This window comes from Loxodonta africana, chromosome 8 (assembly GCF_030014295.1).
Source record: "Loxodonta africana isolate mLoxAfr1 chromosome 8, mLoxAfr1.hap2, whole genome shotgun sequence".
NCBI classification, from domain to species: Eukaryota; Metazoa; Chordata; class Mammalia; order Proboscidea; family Elephantidae; genus Loxodonta; species Loxodonta africana.
In genome coordinates this window covers 42489596-42508090 of record NC_087349.1, presented here as the reverse complement: position 1 = coordinate 42508090, position 18495 = coordinate 42489596, and the positions used below count along the sequence as shown (strand labels likewise).

General features: G+C 39.4%; 1 protein-coding gene across 6 annotated transcripts in view; it reads left to right on the top strand.

Annotated features, from left to right (window-relative positions):
• Positions 1-305: 305 nt before the first annotated feature.
• PIK3CG (phosphatidylinositol-4,5-bisphosphate 3-kinase catalytic subunit gamma) overlaps positions 306-18495 on the top strand; it is a 36990-nt gene continuing 18800 nt past the window's right edge. The window contains exons 1-11 of one of the 6 annotated variants that reach the window (XM_023544522.2): positions 370-507; positions 809-864; positions 2680-4686; positions 8412-8477; positions 8590-8815; positions 10252-10355; positions 12303-12449; positions 13963-14053; positions 15052-15182; positions 16401-16512; positions 17305-17462. In XM_023544522.2, the coding sequence (XP_023400290.1) occupies positions 2692-4686; positions 8412-8477; positions 8590-8815; positions 10252-10355; positions 12303-12449; positions 13963-14053; positions 15052-15182; positions 16401-16512; positions 17305-17462 (3030 nt within the window). In that variant the 5' untranslated portion in view covers positions 370-507; positions 809-864; positions 2680-2691. The other 5 variants (XM_023544524.2, XM_023544523.2, XM_003407203.4 and 2 more) reach the window with 5 other exon arrangements.

Here is an 18495-nt window from a genome sequence, read left to right as displayed (position 1 = left end):
GGGCTTTGCAGGACTGATGGGTTTAATTTGGCTTTTTAAAATCTTCCTAACAGGCTGTCTCTCTGATAGTGTGGCTGTTAGGCCTATCTCCTACTTAAAACCAACTAGAAAAAAAAAAACAAAACTTTTTTTTTTTTTTTCATTTGCTTGTGTTCCATAAATGTGTATTTCTGTTTGGATCTGTGTCATTTTAATGTCTCAGTGTCTCACAATTTTTTCAAAAATAGTTCAAAGAGTTGAAAAAATATGATATTGCTCAGTCTCATGCTCTCTCTGCTATAACAGGAAATGCATTTCTGACACTTTTAAAATGAGCAATCACATGTATAATCAACTTGGTTAAAACTTCCTTCCTGGTAACTGCAACACTTCCTCTGCATCTGGATACGAAAGGAGACCCAGAAAAGCGGAAGAGTTTACAGGCACACGGGGTAGGTTTGAATTTGTTTTGTTTTCAAAAATTAAACAAATGATTCTTCAGCATCATCGCCTCCACTGCTTTATCAGGTATTACTTTCTTCTGTTTTTTGCCCTTTGTTGAGTCTGACTTGAAGTAGTGACACTTCCTCCTCAGCTAGAATATTTTTATCTGGAACCCTTGTTGGTTCTTGAGATGGTATTACCACTGCATGTCTCTGTTTCATTGTCTAGTCCAACCTGTATGTGTGGATGTCAACACGGTTCCGGAGATTCTTTTGCAGGTGCATCAGACCTTTGTTTTTGTTTTGGGGGGGGGGGGGCGAGCAAGCCTGTGTCACCAGGCTTCATATTCTTACAAGTGTATGTTTAGAGATTATTGTACTTACAGGATTTCTAACGTCTTACAAGGAGAAAGCTTCATAGCCTCAACCATGAAGACAAGCAGTGAGTAATCAGCCTGTTTTATTCTGTATCTAATATCTTGTAAGATTGTTTGCTATCACTGAGGCAGAAGTTATTACTGTGCAGTTTTATGGTGTCTAAATTTGGACATAATTTATTATAAGTCAGTGTCAAAATTAATATATCTCACTGTTCTCTTCTTTGTTAGTCATTCTGTAATACAACAAAATGTCAAACAGTAAATGTTTTAAGTTGTAAGTGACAGTTCTATAGGACAGCTGGTTTCATTTACTTAGTAAGTATACCTTCATAATATTTTAAGAGAAAAAATACTGACATTAAAAGTAAGTTTAAAAAATTTAATTAACTTTTATAAAGTAAGTTTAAGCCAAGATTTGAACATAAACTTGGTTCTAATGAAGCTTGTCTTCCTAATCTTTTGATCAAGCTCTTCTTTTTGGTATATATCAAATGCTCTAATTTCTTCAGGAAATGATTGTGAGTCTAGCTAATTAACATTAGGTCATTTAACAGAGAAAATGTTAGTTTCTGAAATTTAATAAAATTTTGTTTCAATAGTTGATTCTTATTTAGAATATAATGCCTTACAATGGAGTGATACTAAATGTTAAAATCAAAATACTTGATTCATACTTCAATTTAAATATTTTAGCATTTCCAAATATTTGGAAGGTTCCTTACTGTAGCAGGTCACATTTATATACTTTAATGGTTTGTGTATGGTAGATACTTATTAAATATTTGTGGGAGGAGTAGATAAATTAAAGAGAATATGTGAATTCTTGTCAGAGAGATGAAAATATTAGAGTAAAAAAGGAGTTAAATAATTGGGGTCCATAAAGCAAGGCGCTGGAGTCAGAAGTTCTCCCTTCCATCTTGGGGCTCCTCCACTCTCTAAAGCAGAGTCCGATCAAATGAACTGGCATAAACTTAAAATACCTGTTTGTTCATATTAGAAGACTACAGCCTTGAGTAACTTCTCTAAGATACTGTCCTAACATAGCAGTGCCAGCCAGAATTCTTAGACATTCAATGATTCAAAATTTTCTGTGTCTGTAAATGGTCTTGATTTCAACTTCACCGATTCTGATATTTTTTGAGTTTTATGAATGAAATGACAAGCTTTCCTAATTAAAAAGTGAAAAAAGAAAAAGAGGAAGTTGATTATGGAGCAGATCCAGTATCCAGACAGTTTGAAAATAAAGAACTTGAAGCAAGGTTGGTAAGGTGTCTGGGTCCCAAGGAGAAGTGTGAGACTGAACAAAGAGGAAGTCAAAGGCCTGTTTTCAAAGTAGGGTCTTTCAGCATCTGACGTTGCGCCGTATAAACGAGGACTCCCTTGGATTGTTTTGCTTATCTACGTGTTTCTGTATGCTTACAAACCACAATTACTATGTTGAACCATTATGTCAAGCACTGTGTTAGATGAGTGCTTTACACATATTTTTCGTTACTAAAAATTTCAAACATATACAAAAGTAGAGAATGAGCAATAACCCCCACATATCCATCATTCGTGTTCAAGAAGTAGTTAATTCTCACCTCCACCCTCCGAGTTATTGCTAAGCCCACAGACAGATGAGAAACAGGTTCAGAGATTAACTTGCCCAAATCACCCGGATACTAAGTGGCAGGGCCAGGATTCATGGGTCCCCAACTCCAAATCCCATGCTATTAAGGGCTGAAATGGATACGGTTTGAAGTACCTGCTTGTTTTTTAATGTCTGGTCTCTCGGTATCTTGTGCACACGGAAATCTTCAACATCTTTTATTTCTGCCATTTCATAGCAAAGTGCCTTTTTTGTGACAAAGTCCTCGGTCTCTCCTTGCCTCTAGGTCACATAGGGCATGGATCTGGAGAACGCTGAACCACCCGTGGTTCTGAGAGCGGACAACTTCCGTAGGCGCCGGAGGATGAAGCCGCGCAGCGCCGCTGCCAGCCTGTCCTCCATGGAACTCATCCCCATCGAGTTTGTGCTACCCACGAGCCAGCGCAACAGCAAGACCCGGGAAACGGTGCTACTGCACGTGGCTGGCCACGGCAACGTGGAGCAGGTGAAGGCGCAAGTGTGGCTGCGCGCGCTGGAGACGAGCGTGGCAGCAGACTTCTACCACCGGTTCGGCCCGGACCACTTCCTTCTGCTCTACCAGAAGAAGGGGCAGTGGTACGAGATCTACGACAGGCACCAAGTAGTACAGACCCTGGACTGCCTCCGCTACTGGAAGATGCTGCACAGGAGCCCAGGCCAGATCCACGTGGTGCAGCGGAAAGCACTTTCCGTGGAGACTGTGGCCTTCCAGCAGCAGCTCACGGCGCTGATTGGCTACGACGTCACTGACGTCAGCAACGTGCACGACGACGAGCTCGAGTTCACGCGCCGCCGCTTGGTCACCCCGCGCATGGCCGAGGTGGCCGGCCGCGACCCCAAGCTCTATGCCATGCACCCCTGGGTGACATCCAAGCCTCTTCCCGAGTACTTGTCGAAGAAGATCGCCAACAACTGCATCTACATTGTCATTCACCGCAGCACCACCAGCCAGACCATCAAGGTCTCAGCCGATGACACCCCAGGCACCATCCTCCAGAGCTTCTTCACCAAGATGGCCAAGAAGAAGTCTCTGATGGATATCCCCGAAAGCCAAAGTGAGCAGGATTTTGTGCTACGCGTCTGTGGCCGGGATGAATATCTGGTGGGTGAAACGCCCATAAAAAACTTCCAGTGGGTGAGGCATTGCCTCAAGAACGGAGAAGAGATTCACCTGGTGCTGGACACTCCCCCGGACCCAGCTCTGGACGAGGTGAGGAAGGAGGAGTGGCCACTCGTGGATGACTGTACCGGAGTCACTGGCTACCACGAGCAGCTGACCATCCACGGGAAGGACCACGAGAGCGTGTTCACCGTGTCCCTATGGGACTGTGACCGGAAGTTCCGGGTGAAGATCCGAGGCATTGATATCCCTGTCCTGCCCCGGAACGCTGACCTCACAGTTTTTGTGGAGGCAAACATTCAGCATGGGCAGCAAGTCCTTTCCCATAGGAGAACCAGCCCCAAACCCTTCACAGAGGAGGTGCTCTGGAATGTGTGGCTTGAATTTGGTATCAAAATCAAAGACTTACCCAGAGGGGCTTTACTGAACCTCCAGATTTATTGCGGCAAAGCCCCAGCCCTGTCTGGTAAGGCTTCCGCAGAGACTCCCGGTTCCGAGCCAAAAGGCAAAGCTCAGCTTCTCTACTATGTGAACCTGCTGCTGATAGACCACCGATTCCTCCTGCGCCACGGGGAGTACGTGCTGCACATGTGGCAGATATCCGGCAAGGGAGAGGATCAAGGGAGTTTCAGTGCTGACAAGCTCACGTCTGCGACCAACCCAGACAAGGAGAGCTCAATGTCCATCTCCATCCTTCTGGACAATTACTGCCATCCAATAGCTTTGCCTAAGCATCGGCCCACACCTGACCCTGAAGGGGACCGGGTTCGAGCTGAAATGCCTAACCAGCTTCGTAAGCAACTAGAGGCAATCATAGCCACCGATCCACTTAACCCTCTCACAGCAGAGGACAAAGAATTGCTCTGGCATTTTAGATATGAAAGCCTTAAGTATCCAAAAGCATATCCTAAGCTGTTTAGCTCAGTGAAATGGGGGCAACAAGAAATTGTGGCCAAAACATACCAGTTGTTAGCCAGAAGGGAGATCTGGGATCAAAGTGCTTTGGATGTTGGGTTAACGATGCAACTCCTGGACTGCAACTTTTCAGATGAAAATGTAAGAGCCATTGCAGTTCAGAAACTGGAGAGCTTGGAGGATGATGATGTTCTGCATTACCTTTTGCAACTGGTCCAGGTAGGGGATGTTGGGGTTAATGGAGCCCTCTCTTCTCAGGGAATGTCTTTTGCGTGTGCACAGGCACGCCATTCATGTGTTATCAAACGCCCTTTGCCCAGAGCTTCATGATCAGTCAAAGTATATCTGATAGAGCCACTTCAAGTAGTGAACTGTTCCGTTTACTTTTTTTTTTTTTTTTTACTGCTGTTGAAGTTTTGCTGACAAACCCTTTGAAGACATTTTAGGAGAATTGGCCCTGTGGGAACACTTTGTTCTCATTTATTATATTAATAACGTTAGGTGCTGTCAAGTTGATTTGACTCAGCAAAACCATGTGACAGAGTAAAACTGCCCCATAGGGTTTTCTAGGCTGTGATCTTTACAGGAGCAGATCTCCAGGTCTTTTCTCCCTCAGAGCCACTGGGTGGGTTCAAACCACCAACCTTTTGGTTTGCAGCTGAGTGCTTAACCATTGTGCCACCCAAACAAAAAAAAAACCAAACCCACTGCTGTCGAGTCGATTCTGACTCATAGTGACACTTTAGGACAGAGCAGAACTGCCCTTTAGGGTTTCCAAAGCTGTAATCTTTACAGAAGCAGACTGCCACATCTTTCTCCTGCAGAGCGGCTGGTGGAGCCAAACTACTGACCTTTCGGTTAGCGGCTGAGCACTTTAACCACTGCACCACCAGGGATCCTTGTATCTATTTATATGTATTAATAATAGATATGACTTATTGAGAGCTTCATTGTACCAAGCTTCCAAAAGATTTACTTGCTTTTTGTATATTATTTAACTCTCCTAACAACTATGATGGTGGTCAATTTAACATTTGCATTTTATTATGAGAAAATTGAGGCACAAAGAGGCTAAGGTCACATACTTTGAAAGAAGCAGACCAGAATTTAAACCCAGGAGGTCTGACTCCAGGGCCTGCTCTTTTCACTGCCTCCTAATATCCTGCCTTGATCCAGCATCAGGATAATATGGGCTAGAGAGAAAAGGTTTTACTCTCTGTATTTATGACAATTCACAGACTCACATCTCATATTTGGATGGAACACTGAAAGACCCTGTCTTTAAACCTGTACAGTACTGTATTTCTACTCCTGTTTCATACTGTTCCCTGGGGTCTAGAACAGCTAAGTGATTTGCCTCAGGGTTAACTAGGAAGTTTAAAAAAGGGGAACAATTCTCTTGCCCACTATAGCAGTTCTCAAATTGCGCTGCTTAGCATGGAAGAGGAAGTAAAGGAATTGGAATGGAAATGCTATTTTGAGCACAGACGTGTTCATTCACTAATTCAGCAGTATGTTTTGAGTGCTTCCCCTGTTCCGGTTGCTGTACATAGAGTGGTGATCAAAACAGCCAGCCACTACCCTCATGTAGCTTGTGGTGCTGTGGAGAAGACTGATATTAAATGAGTACACACACAAACAAATATTTAATAACAAATTGTGACAGACACTTTGCGGGAAAACCACAGAGTATTACGAGAAAATAATCAGGGGTTCAGGGGACAACTAATTTAGACTGAAGGAGCCGGGGACAGTTCTGAGTAGATGCTTGACCTGAGATCTTATGAATTAGGCAGGCTAAGAGTGTTAGACACTAAACTGTCTAATCAGTATAGTTATAGGCAGTCTCTGGAGCTTTCTGACAAGCATTTTGGATATTCTTAATTTTAACTCTGAATTTTCATATTCCCATTAGCCAGATACTTGAAACATTCCATTTCATCTATTAAATATAGCCATTATTTTTCTGTACCCACTAGTTCACATACTGGCATAACACTAATGAATTTTACAATAATCAGAGTATCTTCAATTTTCTAGCTCTCCATAACAAAAAGGACATAAAACAAATTTTCCTGAGATCTGTGCTAAGCTCCAAGGCTACCATGAATTATTTTTTGTCGTCATTTTCACAAGTAAATGTTGCAGAATTAGAAAATGAATAGTGCTGTTCTTGATATGGTTTAAAGAAAGAGGTCAAGAAATAATAATAACATTTGAATTTGTGGTTATAAATTTGAAAAAGAGTAGTCATTCGTCAGACTATTTGAAACATTTTCAGAGATGGTTAAATGACTCATTCCTGATTAAAATGGCCTTCTAGTTGAGACTGACTTTACAGAAGTGAAACACCAAGAAGGTCAAAAAAAACTCACGTTAGGGTTAGAAACTTAAAACATTTCTGAAGTAAGTCATACTGGTAGCTAAATGGCCACATTCTCAGAACAAAGACCTTAGAATCAGCTACAATGCACTTATTTGATTACACCCATGAAAAGCATCTTTGTAAGCATAAATATAATTGAAACATGTTGTTGTGTGCTGTTGAGTCAATTCCAACTCATAGCAACCCAGAGTAGAACTGCCCCATAGGGTTTCCTAGGCTGTAATTTTTTTTTTTTATTCATCTTTAAGGGAGCAGATTGCCAGGTATTTTCAAACTGCCCACCTTTTGGTTTATCAGCCAAGTGCTTAACTATTGCACCATCAGAGCCCCTTATCAAGTCAGTATTGATCATTTCCAAACTGGAAAACCAGAGAAAGCATTGGAAATCATGCCAAGAAGCCTACAGACCCACAACTTCAAAATGTAATCAATGTCACTGAATTATACACATAGAAATTGTTGAATTGGCATATGTTTTGTTGTGTATATTTAATCACAATTAAAAAAAATGCCCATAGACCCTAAATTGTAAAGTGTAATGAAAATTTCTTCTGTTCCATGGAGAAAAGAGATAGACCATTTTCTATGTATAAAGTTCTCTAAGATATTTAAGTCTCTCTTTTATTCTATTTGTAACATCTATAAAAAAAAAATTACTTTAGAATTGCATTATAATCTAAATATTTGTTAGTCTTGCTGCTTTTAAAATTATGAACTATTTCAAACTTGTAGAAAAATGCAGAGAATAATATAACAAATACCTATGTACCTTCCATGATTTAATTTTTTTTTACATTTTATTGACTATTTTTCTTAAGTAATAAAGCTGTTAACTAAGTCAACATTCCCTACATTAACCAAGGGATATGGAACTACTAAATACTAAAAATAAATCCCAAGTCATACCTGAGCAAGCATATAAAATCAGGGATTTTCAGACACAAAGCTCTGTGTACAACACAGCACAGCAAGGGGTAATGACTTATCTGTGTAGATAAAATCTAGGCCTGCTATTTACTTGTGGTGAAAACCTGTAAGCCAGCTCAGTGACTTGCCAGTGAGCTGACAAACACACATCTTGAGAAGAAGGGAAGCTGTAGGATTTTTAGGATCTTCACATCTAACAAGTATTTTTCTCCTTACTTGTACTGTATTTCCATTGTCCATTTTCTTTTCTCTTACCATCACATTTATAAATTTGTTATAGCCATCTTCATCTTTCTGCTCTTCACTTCCAGTAAATAAAATAAGCTCTTAATTTGAACAAAAGCCCTCACCTCTTCACCTTCGAAGTTATCAAAATCATGTACATGACTGTGAGTCAAGTGGGCTTCTAATCCCTCTCTGTCACCAGCTGCTCTATGACCTTAAGCAAGTTGTTCACTCTCATCCTAAGTATCCTCAAAAAGAAAGGATTGCATTTAAGTAACTGGTAAGATTCTTGTCACTCTAGCCACAAAGACCCACTAAGGTAGAGCACCAGTTTTCTCCATTTCCCTTCTCCTGATTTATCAACATATAATGCAGTCTTATAAATGTCAACATGTTCATCCCTTAGGCTGTGAAATTTGAACCATACCATGACAGTGCCCTTGCCAGATTTCTGCTGAAGCGTGGTTTAAGAGTAAGTACTTGCATTTTGATAATAGTATGAGATTTTAAAAGTTAGCAAGAATAGACTGATAGACCTAGAGCAATAGTCATAATAATTTCAACCTTCTTGTTCCCACTTTCAGAACAAAAGAATTGGTCATTTCTTATTTTGGTTCTTGAGAAGTGAGATAGCCCAGTCCAGGCACTATCAACAGAGATTTGCTGTGATCCTGGAAGCTTATCTGAGGGGCTGTGGCACCGCCATGCTGCATGACTTTACACAACAAGTCCAAGTAATCGAGATGTTACAAAGAGTCACCATTGATATTAAGTCAGTCTCTGTTGAAAAGTATGACGTCAGTTCCCAAGGTACAGTTCCTATATTTCCTTGGTTCTCTTTAAAGATACCTTCAACTCCAAATGCTGTTGTCCTTATGAGTCTCTTACCTCTGAAAGATAAGTCACATTTTCCTAAAGGCAGCCAAGAGCACTTTTTTACATCTTCTGTCCGCATGCAGTGAGCACATTTAAAGTTCTCCTTTACAAGTTAATAATTTATATATATATGTATTTTAATGATGAAATTGTAATAACAGATAAAGCTCTTTGAAAAATTTAAAAATACAAAAATTTAAGGTGGATTTTTTTTTTAAGAACAATTGTACCCCCACCCAAAACAAAAAAACTAGGTATTTCCAAATCTGTATATTTTTCCCCCATCTTTGAATATATACATATCATTTTCAAATTTTTAGTCTTTAAAAGTCATGAATTATTGAGAAGTTATTTTAAATTTTTTGCATTTCTTTGTGCATGGGTGTGTGTGTGATATACATATCATCTCTCTGAAGCCATTTCCAATATCCTCTTCCTGTCCCTGACCTAGGAAAATTAATCACTCATGTGCGTTCTCATAGTTTTTGGATGATATGACATTTATATATTACTATGTTAAGCTATGTAGTTTACACTATATATACTATGTAGTCATTAGTACATCTTTCTCATCTGTTAAACTGTATGAGCCTTGAAGCCCGGGGATGTCTCATTAAAAAAGAAAAAAAAATTTTTTTTTTTTTTTTTTAGACCTAGCCCTATGGCTCATAATGGACACTTACTAAAATACTCAGCCAATATTTTAAACTTCTGAATATTTTAAATTTCCACATTTGCCTTTGTTTATTTTCCACTACACCAATAATGCTCTCTCCTAAAAATAATAATCACCATTATAATCTTATTTTTATTGTAAGTAAAAAAGAAAGGGAAATTTTATACTGGCCTCCAGTCTGTTATCCATAGGGTAATTTTTTAAAGTATTTCACCTTTAGAATTTTGAGACTGTTATATCTTCATGCAACTTAACTTCCTCTTTTGAAAAAAAACAGAAACGTAGCCCAATTCCATTTAATACTGTCTTCGAATATCTGTTTCCCATATCAGGTGGCAGTTCAAAGTTTCACATGTTGTAATGGAAACTACAGCATTAATTCTTTAGCACTACCCTCAAAGCCTCCTTCTCTACCTGACTGCATGGGTATCTGCGTGCTATTCATTATATTTTCACATAGTTGTAGCTCCTATTGCAGTATTTGTACATAGTTATATTGCGCACAGTAAGCCAACTTATCTTGCACCTCAAATGGTCAGTTAGTTCCTCAAAGGCAGCAGCCTACCTTCTTTTCTCCTGTTCCACACCAGACCAAATGTATAGAATGCTATGAATAAATTAGTACTCAGGAAATGTTATAGATAATATCAATGATTCGAACTCATATAACTTTTTATGCTTTTGACAATTACAGTTATTTCACAACTTAAGCAAAAGCTTGAAGACCTGCAGAATTCTAATCTCCCTAAAAGCTTTAGAGTTCCCTATGACCCTGGACTGAAAGCAGGAGCACTGGTGGTAGGTATCAGCTTGATGTCTCTACATGGTTTTGATGTTGTGGAAATGTCTGTGCATGCTTTGGTGCCCCAGTAGTTTAAAAGCTAACATTTACGTAGAGATGGGGACACTGAAGAGTCCAAGATGGACTCCTGTCAAGACCTTCTTTAATCATTGGCTACTAAAAGCCTCAATACAAAGGAAACATCCCTTCCATTTTGTTTTAAATACACCTTACTGAGGTTATCATTTGTATACCATAAAAATTTTCCATTTTAAGTGTACTGCTCAGTATGCAATCCTGAAATCACCACCACAGTCAAGATGTACAACATTTCCAACACCGAAAAAGTTCCACTGTGTCCCTTTGCAGTCCATCTTTTTCTCCCAGTCCCACCCCCAGTTCCAAGCAACAGATTTATCATATAATTTTATCATATAATATATATAATTCTATCATATAATTTTGCCTTTCCTAGAATTTCTTTAAGTGGAATCATACAATATATAGTTTTTGCATCAGGCTTCTTACATTTAGCATATGCTTTCAGATTAGTCCATGTTGTATGTATCAGTAGTCTGTCCCTTTTTATGGCTGAGTAGTTTTTTTTAGTACCTGTGTTTACCTGTGTTTTGTTGATTACGGAAAGCCATTCAGCTATGTGGATCATAACAAATTATGGACAACATTACAAAGAATGGGAATTCCAGAACACTTTATTGTGCTCATCCAGAACTTCTACATAGATTAAGAGGCAGTCATTTGAAGAGAACAATGGGATAAGCCATGGTTTAAAATTAGAAAAGGTGTGTTGGCAGAGTTGTATTCTTTTACCTTACTTATTCAATCTGTATGCTAAACAAATAATCCAAGAAGCTGGGCTATATGAAGAAGAATGTGGCATCAGGATTGGAGAAAGACTCATTAACAACCTGAGATATGCAGATAACACAACCTTGATTGCCAAAAGTGAAGACTCATCTGACCTGACGTACTTACTGATGAAAAGACTACAGCCTTCAGTATGGATTACATGTGAACATAAAGAAAATGAAAATCCCTACAACTGGACCAATAAACATCATGATAAATGGTGAAGAAATTGAAGTTGTCAAAGATTTCATTCTTCTTTGGATCAATAATCAACTCCCATGGAAGCAGTAGTCAGGAAATCAAACGACATATTGCATCAGGCATATATGCTGCAAAAGACCTCTTTAAAGTATTAAAAAGCAAAGATGTCACTTTGATGACTAAAGTGTGCCTGACCCAGGCCATAGTATTTTCAGTTGCCTTATATGCATGCAAAAACTGGACAGTGAGAAAGAAAGACCAAAGAAGAATTGATGCATTTTTAACTGTGGTGTTGGAGAAGAATGTTGAATATACTGTGGACTGCCAGAAGAATGAACAAATCTGTCTTGGGGAAGGTACAGCTAAAATGCTTATTAAAAGTAGGGATGGCAAGACTTTGTCTTGCTTACTTTGGATGTGGCATCAGGAGGGATCAATCACTGGAGAAATACATCATGCTTGGTAAGGTAGAGGGTCAGCAGAAAAGAGGGAGACCCTCAATGAAATGGGCTGATACAGTAGCTACAACAATGGCCAGGATGGTGCAGGACCAGGCAATGTTTCATTCTGTTATATATGAGGCCACTATAAATGACAGCCGACTCAATGACATCTAACAACAGCAAGTACCCCTTGTATGAATATACCATAGTTTGTTTTCATTTATCTTTTGAGTAAATACTTAATGCAGTACCTGGGTCAGATGGCAAGTTTATGAGTGGCTATACCATTTTACATTCCCACCAGCAGTGTGTGTAAGTTCCAAATCATTGAAAGTAGTTTCCCAACTAGAACTTTGTCCTGGTTGTATATAGTGATGGTTTACATGAAGATTTGTGTCTCCACGAAGTGTATTCATTGTGTGTAGAAAACACGTGACCATTTTCTTACAGATTGAAAAATGTAAAGTGATGGCCTCCAAGAAAAAGCCCCTGTGGCTGGAGTTTAAATGTGCTGACCCTACAGCTCTATCAAAGGAAACAATTGGAATCATCTTTAAACATGGTGATGATCTGCGTCAAGACATGCTAATTTTACAGGTATACTGTTTGTAAGGATTTTTCCCCTCTAATTATCTGAAAAAAGCATTCCATATTAGATCTAAACATACCTTCTACTGACTCTAGCCCCAGTCTCCTTTTTTGTATGATGAACAAGGATCAAGGGTAACATAACAGAGAGTTTTCACTTGTGGAGTATGGCTGTGGGCCATTAGATATGCAGCCTGGTGAACATCATAACGCTGTCCATTCCTGAGAAGATGCAGATCCAACATGCCCAAATAGCCAGATATACTTACCTCACCTAGCCTCCTTTTTACACATACCATTTCAAGTTTGGTAACAGAATATAGACATATTTACCCCTTAGCACCCACTTTATTCATATTTATAGACATCTACACAGCCATTTTTTTTTTTTACACAGCCATAGATACATCTCTCCTTAGATATACTTAACACATACACAAACTCATGTGAATGATTTGATGGGAAGGAGAGAAAGATGAGCAGGTGGGTGGATTAGAGAAATCACACAGTTAATAATGAGAGTTACGGATTATTAGCACAGAAGGTGAATGGTGAAGCTATCAGTGCTAATTATTTTCATATTTTCTAACATTTCTGGGTAAACTTTAGCTTTGCAAATCTGTAAAGTAGTATTCTCCATTTTCTAGTTGTTCAACGTTGTGAAAGTAACATACTTCTGCTGAATATATTTAACATATTTTAAATAAACATAGGATTTATGTAAAATAAACCCTAGACAAAAGCCTTATAGATTTAAATTTAGGCTATCTAAAAATGGGCCATATTGTCAATTTTTCTGTTTTTACTTCTTTCTGATATGGAAACAATAATACCCTTGTTTGCCCTCTCCCCCCATCCCCTACAAGAATGGTGGATGTATTATCCACAAATATTTAAAATATCCTTCAAACCTTTTGAAAGTTTATTAAATTTCAAATAAATCTGTAGAACTTTTTGAATTATTTGAAGATGAGCACCTCAAAAATATAAAATACTATGTGGTTTCTCTCATTTTGAGGGAAAGTTTGTACTTGCCCTTTATGCACTTTGTCTTTTGTCAAAGCACACAGCTTGGCAGCTAAGAGCAGGTTATTTAAGCTCTAAGTCTTCGTTTTTTCACCTACAGAATGTGGATGATAATCATATCCACATTATGGGGTTAATACATTAGTAAATGTTAACTATCATTATTGGTGTTGTTATCGTTGCTTTGGTTGTAGCTTAAGTGGGTAAAATTTAGTACGGGTTTTAGAATGGAACATTTGGGTACACAGATGATGAAACAGGGCTAAAGCCTTACCCCAAAAGACATCCATTTATGCTCTTCCCCAAGGTTTAAAATTGGGACCAAAATTAACAGGCTCCTAAAGAAGGGAAACTTGAATATTAGGATGATAAATAAAAGTAGCCATTACTTATATAATTTATGTTTACTTACATGTCTTGTGTTAGATAGGGAAAAGAAAAGTATAGTAGTTAAATATATATTTATAATAGAAACATTTTTTGTTGTGATGCCCAGATTCTACGAATCATGGAATCCATTTGGGAGACTGAATCTTTGGACCTGTGCCTCCTGCCTTATGGTTGCATTTCAACTGGTGACAAAATAGGTATCTGGTTACCTCAGGAGATGAATACACCACTCAGCTAATTTAGAAAGATCATAATTACTTCAGTGTATAATCACAATCCTATAAAAAGGAAGAAAATGTTCCAAGGCTGGTGGATATGTCTCTCAATTTAATATGGATATGTTGAAATTACATGAATACATGATTCAAATCTTTGTGACTATACATGGAAAAGATTTAGTAAAAACTTGTTCCCTCCTCTTTACTTCTGCACCTCTAAACTTTAATTCAAGTTTCAATGCACCTTAAACTTCTCCCTCATGAAATAACATTTAAAAATAGATGGAAACATCTGTCACTTATTTTAATGTCCTAGAATTCACATTATCAGAGCTATTGCACACTCTACTCTTAGGTGCTTTTATAGACATTTAACCTTTTAGTTTCAATTAAACATATTTTTATTCAAGTTTCTGATTTGAGAGCTGTATAGAACCATTTACATTTGACCCTGTAATGCATAAAAGGAAAAGGCATAGATTGCCAAGTGAGGAAGGATATGCTCAGCATGTAAATGCGTTTATTTATTATCATTCAAAGCCAACCATTTCTCTTTTCAATTCAGGGATATTGAAAGCATGTTCCACACAACTTTCATATACCCCTCCTCTTCTTTCTCTTCCTACTAAGAACATCAGACGCATGGACCTGGAAAACAGGCCTGTGGTCAGAAATCCCTCTGTCCTTCACTCAACAAAGACACACCATACTTTTACGCAAATAACGTGCACCTTCTCCATTTGCCAACTGCACCCTCCCCCTGCGAGGTATTTTCATAAATGCCATCATGCCAATCTTCCACATGTTGCTGTAAAAAAAGATTAACATAACACACTTACGAAAATACCTTGGGGGGGCCCAGTTGGCAAACAAACTTAGAAGATGTGCATTATTTGTGTAAAAATACAGTAGCCATTCCTCCTCTGGGTCAGGCAGTAGGCCTCAACCAACATCAAACTCTGTGCATTCTCATGTAGGAATGATCGAGATTGTGAAGGATGCCACGACCATTGCCAAAATTCAGCAAAGCACTGTGGGCAACACAGGTGCATTTAAAGATGAAGTCCTGAATCACTGGCTCAAAGAAAAGTGCCCTCTTGAAGAAAAGGTGAGCTTATACGCTTTCCTACTCTAAAGCCTCCTTACAAGTTGTCATTTATATAGCAATAGTGGTTTCCCATTTTCAAAGGATCTGCCAGCATCATGCATCCTGACATGATGGTGAAGGCCTTACTCCTGAGCTTGTGAGGGTTGTTAGTTCTTTCCCTACAGTGACATAGCATATCTGCATGAAACAGAGGTGGTCAGTTCAGTTGAGCATTTGCCTCTCCTTTGATTATCAGGCATGGTTTGCATAAAATTTGACTCTATAAAATAATCTGTTAGCACCTTTTATGGCTATCTATTTTTGTTATTCAGCAGGAAATTTTAGTTACCCTTTTTGTATAAATTAGGAGCCCTAGTGGCGCAAGGGCTAAGTACTTGACTGCTAACCAAAAGGCCAATAGTTCGAACCCAACAGCAGCTCTGTGGGAGAAAAGACCTGGCAATCTGCTCTCATAAAGATTTCAGCCTAGGAAACTGATGGGGTAGTTCTACTCTGTCCTGTAGGGTTTCTTTGAGTCGGAATTGACTCAACAGCACACAAAAACAACAACAAAATGTATAAATTCTTTCCTACCTGGAAAAATACCACATACCCTATAATTTATAATTTACCACTGCACTGTCATCTAAATGATAAATTATAGATGCTGCAAATATCAGCTCCACCATCCTTCTGAAGTGCGTATGCTGAATCCTTCACAAGCTGTGTGGTTATGCTGTTTGACTGTCATTTAAAGTTCCGCTTACACAAGCTTAACACTTCTCATTTGTGTGGTTAACAGCCTTTTGGGGGAGGAAATATAATTAGTAGCGTTTATTAATCAGTTGTACACGTGGATTTGTGAACCCATGCATACTGTAAGTGGTCACAAGCAAAACATACCTTCACCAATGAAGAAGTTACTGTGGGCTCGGGAGAGGTGTTGGCAAGTGATGCATGGAGAGGAAGTGAACCTTTGATTAAATTACTGTTGCCCTTTGACTCAAGTTTTCTCCTCATGTTACCGTGATGCATTGGCTCTTCACCTAAAATGTAAGCAGAGCAATGAGAAAGCTGGCACTTAATTAACAGATATAACACTAATGAAATCGAGCACTGCTCTTACTTGCTCTCTGAAAATGGTTTCCAGAACACTGTCTTTTGGGGAGTAATTTGTAATAGATTCATGCTGCTCTTTGTAGATAAAACACAACTAATGTTCAGATGTATTTTAATTAGTTTCAGGCAGCAGTGGAAAGATTTGTTTATTCCTGTGCTGGCTACTGTGTGGCAACCTTTGTCCTTGGAATAGGAGACAGGCACAACGACAATATTATGATCACAGAGACAGGTGGGTTTATTTGTGGCACAGTAATTTTTAAATGGAGTTCAAGGCTGGAGCGTACATTAGAAGTCATTACTAGAAAGGGACACAGATGAAATGATCACCCTAGAGAGATCACCCACCTCGAAGACCAAGGAGTGGAGTGGGTAAGGGAAGAGAGGCAGCAAGTGAGACTTAAGAACGAACAGTCAGAGAGAGAGCGAAAAAAAAAACTGGGAAAGGGTGGTATTTCAGAAGCTAGGGGAGGTGGGAGTGATCAACATCAGATGTTGCAGAGAAGCAACAAAAAGAACTTGCAGGTATTCTTAAACCTGACCCAGCCCTCACTGGTTCGCTGTCATATTGGCCACCGAACCATACACTTTTCTGTATAAAATTTGGGTCAGTTCAAGAGTAGAATCTGGGAAAAGCATTAGCATGAGGCAGATCATTTACTCTCTGTGAGAACCAAAAGGGACCAGGCACGAGAGGGTCTTAGGCATAATGACATATTAGACAGTTTGATTTCTATTTCTAAACAATTCTGAGAATTTGTTAATGGCATTTGGCTGTCATTTAAAGAACACCCAAAGACTATCAAAAACATATTTGGTTCAGAGTGCTTTGTGGGTACTACTTTCACACACCTGCTAAGACGAAAAGTATCAGAAGCTGATGAACAGTGTAAAAAATAACTCTTTCACCCAAGATAGCTCATTTTCAGGCAACTTAGAAACTATTTCAAGAAGTAAACATACTAGAGTGTTGTTATAAGCACTTACGCCAGTGTAATGATGTAAAATATTTTCTTCTCTTAAGGAAATCTGTTTCATATTGACTTTGGGCACATTCTTGGGAACTACAAAAGTTTTCTGGGCATTAGTAAAGAGAGAGTGCCGTTTGTGCTAACCCCAGACTTCCTGTTTGTGATGGGAACTTCTGGAAGGAAGACAAGCCCACATTTCCAGAAATTTCAGGTAAGTTGCCTCGCCTTTCATCATCTACAGTGAACACCAACCAGGAGGCAGGAGAGCCGCAGGGCACGTAGCCCTCCCTTCTCGCTCCACTCGAGGCTGGTCTCGCCTAGCGCTCTGCGGGCATGGCAGACCCTACCTCCTCCCGTCTCCTACACGCCTTCACCAAGTGCCGAACGACTCCCCTCAGTAATCCTCATGCCAGAACCAAACATCGACTAAAACTAATTCATGATCAGTGGGACCGCTGCTGTTGTCAGCTGCTGTGGAGTCAGCTCCAACTGATGGTGGCCCTACGTATTGCAGAGTAGAACTGCACTCCATAGAGCTGTCAAGGCTATGACCTTTCGGTAGGAGATTGCTTTTCTCTGAAGTGCCTCTGAGTGGGTTTTAACTGCCAGCGTTTCGGATAGTAGTGAAGTGCTTAACTGTCTGCGCCACCCAGGGATTCCCAGTCAGTGGGACTAGCAAATAAGCCCACCAGGGTGACACTGGTACTGAAGAGGGGGCTTTAAGGGAGAGCTCCTGGGGAACAGGTTTAGCCACTGAATGTTTATGCATTCAGGACATTGGCTACCAAAAAAAAAGCCAAGCTAGTTGCCACCAAGTTGATTCTGACTCCTAGTGACCCTATAGGACTGAGTAGAACTGCCCCACAGATTTCCAAGGAGCAGCTGGTGGATTTGAACTGCCCACCTTTTGGTTAGCAGTCAAGCTCTTTAACCACTGTGCTGCTGGGGCTCCAGGATGTTGGCTAGGAGATTCAAATTTTACCTAATTTTTTTTAGGACTTTCATACAGTCTTGAGCTTCTCTTGATTTTTGCTACAGGTGTGTAGTTATCAAATTACTACCACGGGGAATTTTTGCTGCACTGCCATATGCTTTTCTCATTTTTGTAAAGGATGGTCCCTTCTCTCATTTTAATCTTGTCAGCTTGACCACAGGTTCTACAAAGCACTGGGCTAGTCCTGCTTACCTGTAAACAAGCTCCTGCCTGAATCTACCTACCTCCCTGGGGGAATGTTTAGATTTTA